Raw genomic sequence first — 5,991 nt, forward strand, 5'->3', positions numbered from 1 at the left:
TCTGTGTTGCGCAATTGAAAATGCGTGTTGTTATGCGATTCTGATATGCTTTTGCAGTCCCGTTTTACTGATTTTTCTTCCCCACAAAAGTGGAGGAGCATCCCGTTTTTTTTTCTCGCCGTGGCCAGTCGCCGCTGGTGCGCTGCTGGCTTCTATGGTTGGCTGCCAGGTTCCGGAGCATTTAGTCCCTAAAGTTCCACGGCAGCGAAGGATTGTGTCTCCCTCCTCTGTTAATCAGTACCACCACCGGTGTGCATTTCCACGCTATTGCGCGTACGAAGACTCACTTGCTCCGTATCTCTTTCCCTTTATTTATTTAATATTGTAACCCCTTTTGGTGGAGCATTTATTTCCATATAGGGTAGCATTTACCTTCAGTGAAATAAAAAGAACAAAGACAGGGATGGGTGGTGTAGTCGGCAAGATACCTGTTCTGCTTCGTGGTGGTAAGACTGTGGATGGACTTAACTTCCATGGCATGGTACCCATTGATACGGAAGAGCTTACCGAATTGTTGACTGTGTTAAACTGTCGAGGATACGATACGAAGGTGGAAGTCCATCCTTTACCTGCTGGCTTTCCCCATACGGGTGAGGTATGCAGCACATATGAACTTGTACTGAGGGGTATAGTGCTTGAACGCGGTGATTTGGAGTTCATAGGAAGTTATGCATCACTTAACAAACTGCACTTTATCGAATGTTCGGGCTCATGCGACCTGGGTATGTTGTCGGGGCATTCGTTTCTTTCAGAGTTGCGCGTGGACGTTGATGGTGAAGTGAGCCATTATAAAGCGCTGCGGGAGCTCCCTTCGTTGAGAACCCTTTGGCTGCGCAACAGTAACATGACACTCACTGATTTCTTTCATGTGGGGGAAGTAGATACATTGGAAAGCCTTACCCTTCGAGGAGCGTTGAACTTCAAGTGTCTGGAGGCTGTGGCGAGGTTGCCGCGGTTGAGGGCGCTGGATTTGAGTGAGACATTGGCCAATGATAAATGCCTCCACGCTATAAGCGCCTGCCAAACCCTGCAGCAACTTGGCCTCAGCTCCTGCAAGCGGCTGCGAGATGTTAGCCCCCTTACTCAGATTGCCAGTTTGGAGGAGTTGAACCTTAGTCACTGTGAAAATCTTAAGGAAGTGGGTGCCCTTTACAGACTTAGCCGCTTATTTAGGTTAGACCTCAGGGGTGTGCACCTCACTTATCGTGTTGTTTACAGTCTAAGCAAGTGCACGGGACTGACTGAGCTTTACGTTTCATCCTGCGAAGGGTTATCGGGCGTGGCTTGGCTTTCCAACCTTGAATCGCTAGGGGATTTGGATATTCAGTGGCGTAAAAACTTGAAGCATACTGGGGACGTTCTTGCCTGCTTGCCGTTGCTACGAGTGCTGGATTTGAGCGGCACATCGATTAGCAACGAATCCCTTTGGAATATTAGTGAAAGTAAGCTTCTGAGAAGGCTTGACCTCTCGTTCTGTGGCGGTGTGAAAGATATAAGCCCGATATCAGATATTGTAACACTAGAAGAGTTGAATCTTAAGGGTTGCACGAGTATTACCGAAGGAGTGGGTAAACTTGGAAATTTAGTGAATCTTCATATACTGAATATGAGTAACACCCCTCTTCAATCCGGTTTTCTCTACAATATCAGCAGCATCGAAAGTCTCGTGGAACTTGATCTTTCTTCATGCTGGGGTGTAGCATCATTGGATTCTTCAGTGCAGACAGCGGTGCGTATGCGGAAGGGTTCCTATCCATTAGCGCGTCACATCGAAGGCGTAAATGCGCTTGGAAGGCTCCCGAAACTTCGATTGCTAAACATGAGTAGCACTCCCGTAACAGATGAGTGCCTTCATGGATTGCAAATGTGCAAAAGTTTGGTGTGGCTCAATCTTTCTTTATGTGCCAACCTCACGGATGTAAGTCCCCTTTCAAGTGTCAAAACACTGGAGGAAGTAGACCTCGGTTGTTGTGGAAACTTGAAGTGGGGTGCAGGTTCCCTCCGCCGACTGCCACAGTTACGCATCCTGGATTTAAAAAATACAGTCATTACTGATCACTGCCTTGGTGATGTCGCTTACGGAGGGGGCGTGGTTAATCGAATGTTGGGATGGTGTGGGATGGCTGACCTGAGTTTTTCTCGTTGGTCCATCCGTCGCGGTGGCAATTTGGTGAGGTTGGACCTCTCGTCGTGCTGGGGGCTCACTGATATTGCCCATCTGACAAGCATAACCACACTGGAGGAGTTGAGATTTACGGGATGCAGAAACTTAAAGGATGGTGTGGATGCCCTCGGCCAATTACCAGTTCTTCACCTGCTGGACTTGAGTGGCACTTCCATAACCGATGATTCTCTCCAAGGATTAAGTACGTGTAGAAGCCTCGTCACGCTTAATATTTCGTCGTGCGCTAACCTAACAGATGTAAGTCCTCTTTCACGGATTTCATCACTTGAGGAACTAAACCTTCAGAAAAGCAAACATATCAGGAGAGGCATCGATGAATTAGTGAGCCTTCCGCGTTTGTACCTTGTATATTTGTGTAGAGCAGACTTTAGCCGCGGAGTCGCAGAAGAGTTAGAAAAACGCGGTATTGTAGTTAAACAAATGTAAACACTTGTACGAATTTAGTGAGTGCTTTCTTAGGGCTGACTCGGGGTTCTGCAGTTCATATCGGCGCTCTGCGTCCCTGTTCCCGTGTTACTCTTGGTACAAGCTGCATCTCCCCTTTCTCCACTTCCCCAGCATTAGTTGCTAAATTTATATTCACTTATTATGTCAAAAGATCATTGGAGTGTTGTGCAGTTGACTTTGTAAACGCCCCTTTTTACAAAAGCATGGGTATGAGCTGGGCGTATCTCTGCGGTGCCAGTGGGCGTGTATATGTTGATGGAGCAGTCGGCTGGTGTCAAACTTCTTTTTTTCTGGCGTTTTCACTTTGGTGCCGTTCTTCCTGGTGGGGCGGTTACCATCCCTCATGATGTACTCGTGTTCCTTCTTTCCCCTTCTTTTTCTTTTTCCTCACTTGGCATCTGCCAAATAAAATCCAGGCAATATCCGAGATGCTTATTGAATTTTCAACCTTACAACTGTGGCTTATATGCTGCAGACGGTTAGGGTGCGCCCAAACTTGCCTGGAAATACTAAGACACTATACTTTGTTTTTTTTCCTTATCTATGCGAGTGGGCCTTCCTAAAAAATACGGTACCGTTTCGGCAGGCCCCGTGTGGTGAAGGGCTCCACATTTTGTGTGAGAACTGTCGATATCCCTCTTATCACCTGCTTTGATGTCTTACCCATCTTGTTCTTTGCTTAGTTTTCCTTTTATTTTATTAGGATCAAACTGTGAATCCAGCAGCTAGCCCACTGTACTGGGGGATTCACCGTGTTTGTTTGCTTGTGCGTGTGGATCCGTGCTTGTGTCGGGTGCTGTCGCTTCCCGTAAAGTAATCCTGAAACACCAAGGACTGATTTCATAGGAACCATAAAAGCAATTTTGCTTCTTTGGAGGTGGGTATCACCATTTCAGTAGTTGTGTACACGCCTGCGATTTCTTTTTTGGGACATATGCGCGTTGCTATACGGTGACTGTTGAGGTTTGGCTGCCACTGCCTTAAAAAGCAAGAGTCTTTGAGCGGCATCATTCGCTGTGCCATCTTGGAGTGGAAGACGGGAATTTGAGTTTACTAACAACTAATGTGAGCTGCAAAAGCCGCATAGTTTGTGGGCACGCAAGAGTCTGTACGGTCGATCTTTACTCACCTGAAGTGTTTTTGTTTTGTTTTGTCGGTGTTTTTTTTTCCACTCGATGTGCGGACGTTAAATCCTTCGAAGGGTTGTGTTTTCACACTTGTGTTTTTGGTGTATTGTTTAAACTCCAGGATGTTGTGCGTGCAACACTACCATCCATATCAGTAGATCGCAATTAACGGGGAGATCTCAAGGCTCCTATGCATCATGTGAGCTGTTGCTTTCTCTGCTTCCCTTCGGGTAATGACTTCACAACGTACCTTGTGTCGTGTTTGGGAAAATATTCTAACATCTCTGAATGGCGTCTGATGCGCGGGAGGAGGGATAACACCATTCATTTTTGGCTTAATGGAATAGTGATGGTACATTTATCCGCCATGTTCACACCATGAGAGAGGAAACTACATCCCAACGGAGTCATACCACCCCCTACGATGGGCGATCATATATGCGAAAATGTTCTGTGGATCTTTAAGTATTGAGCGAAACCTTTTACTAAACTTCTGAAACCTTGTGCAAGCGAAATATTGAGTAAATCCAACGGAAATAAGATATAGCTTACACACCTCATCGCTAAACGCCACAAAAGTTTCTGTGTGTGCGTGTGGTAAAGGAAACAAACACAGAAAAAAGGTATAGACGAGGAGAACCGTCTGTATTCTTGTATTTGAACAGTACAAAGTTCTGCGGCGGACACAACAGGTGTTCTGACGTTTTATGGCTGACAGAAGCACAACATGCTCAAGCAAGAAAGGATTCACCCCTGAAATAGAGGGTGTGGAGCTATGAACATCACAGAAGTAACAAGGCGAGGAAATTGTGCGCTAACATCGCAAGAGAACAAACAAGGGCTCTTTGTTACACACGAAGGGACAGTACTCTGTAGTGTATACGGATGCAAATGCCCACAGAGCAACCAAGTGGGCGGTGCGCATCAATTAAAACCGGACAGCAACAATCCAGCATCAGCACAAAGGCGGGCGCAACTTCAGTGCTCGTGCAAACAACTTAATACTGAAATGCGCGTTCTGCGGCATCTGTTCGGGGATGAAAAAAGGCCCTGCAATAAGTCAAGGGTTATAACCGTTGCAGTGAAGCGCTATCTGCAGGCATTCACGTCGTCAAAAGACAGTATGAACTTAATAAAAATAATGGAACACAAAATGTCGAAACAACAACTAATCCAACTGTCCCAACGGATAGAAGAAATGCAGCAGCGGATTCTGTAAAGTGAACGTATTGCAATTTCGTGGATGTACGAGGAGAGACGTTGACTTTGAAAGCAAAAGCTCGACACTATCAAAAATCAACCGAAGGGAAACACCGCAAGTACAGAGCCATGATGGTAAGTGACAGAGGAAAGTGAAATACTACCAACTGATACAACAGTTACTGTTGATGAAGGGGGAGCCCAATGCCCTCAGTACAAGCATTAACACGCATTGGTGAGTGGCGTGATCAACCACCTCAAGAAAAATGTAGAACACGTACCTCGTTACCAAATATCAGAGTCCAACAAAATCGTCACGGAGCTTCGGTATTGAAGTATTGAGTCTGCGCTTGTTAAGCCCTCATTGCTATAGAAAAAACAAAATAACACCTTAACTTTTACTTGCAGTTGAGGGGCTGCCAACATCAACCAGTGCTTTCTTCATGCGAAGGAAACATAACGCCTCAAGGGCTGAGAGTGTATCAAGTGTTGACATGCCTCCACGTTTGCTCAATGGAAAAGGGCGTAGGAGTTTCGAACTGAATTCCACTAAACTCGTCACCGCGACAAGAGACTGACAACTTCCAAAAAACTGGCGGTGTCGTTTCCAAAGTTGCTACGATTAGAACGGGTTCTAGCCTTTACGCCTTTTCTGCCAACAAGTTTGTACGGGCTGTGTGATGCGATGTATTGAGTACGCACATCCCACAACACGGCAGGTGCGAAATCGATGAGGGGTCCTAGTTTTTTCTTAACTTCAAAACATTCCGAATAGGAAGAGAACCCTCCCAGCGGAAATGTTTCTAAGCGTGCTCTGTTTATAATTTTTATACGAGAAAAGCAAATACACAGCTATTTATCTTTTTCGCAACTGCTTTTAAAAAAGGGAGTCTAATTACATAAAGTGGAACAAAAATGTGGAAGAAATCAGTGGAATTAATTGTGGGCGTGACTTTAGTAATGACATATGTGTCTAGCGCGGAGCAAGCTATACTTAATGCGAAGGAGTTCCAAACGTTGTGCGGATTTGTT

At 45.7% G+C, this 5,991-nt stretch overlaps 2 protein-coding genes across 2 annotated transcripts; both read left to right on the forward strand.

Moving 5' to 3' along the window:
* Window positions 1-403: 403 nt before the first annotated feature.
* TEOVI_000598000 (leucine-rich repeat protein (LRRP), putative) lies at window positions 404-2,611 on the forward strand (the record flags this gene model as incomplete). The annotated part of the gene is made up of 1 exon (XM_067221256.1): window positions 404-2,611. One exon carries the CDS (start codon window positions 404-406, stop codon window positions 2,609-2,611), a length of 2,208 nt encoding a protein of 735 aa, XP_067077357.1.
* A 270-nt stretch (window positions 2,612-2,881) lies between these two features.
* TEOVI_000598100 (uncharacterized protein) lies at window positions 2,882-3,115 on the forward strand (the record flags this gene model as incomplete). The annotated part of the gene is made up of 1 exon (XM_067221257.1): window positions 2,882-3,115. The coding sequence occupies one exon, from the start codon at window positions 2,882-2,884 to the stop codon at window positions 3,113-3,115; it is 234 nt and encodes a 77-aa protein (XP_067077358.1).
* Between the last annotated feature and the right edge of the window lie 2,876 nt (window positions 3,116-5,991).

This window comes from Trypanosoma equiperdum, assembly GCF_001457755.1.
Source record: "Trypanosoma equiperdum strain OVI genome assembly, contig: ctg_1376, whole genome shotgun sequence".
Lineage (NCBI taxonomy): Eukaryota > Euglenozoa > Kinetoplastea > Trypanosomatida > Trypanosomatidae > Trypanosoma > Trypanosoma equiperdum.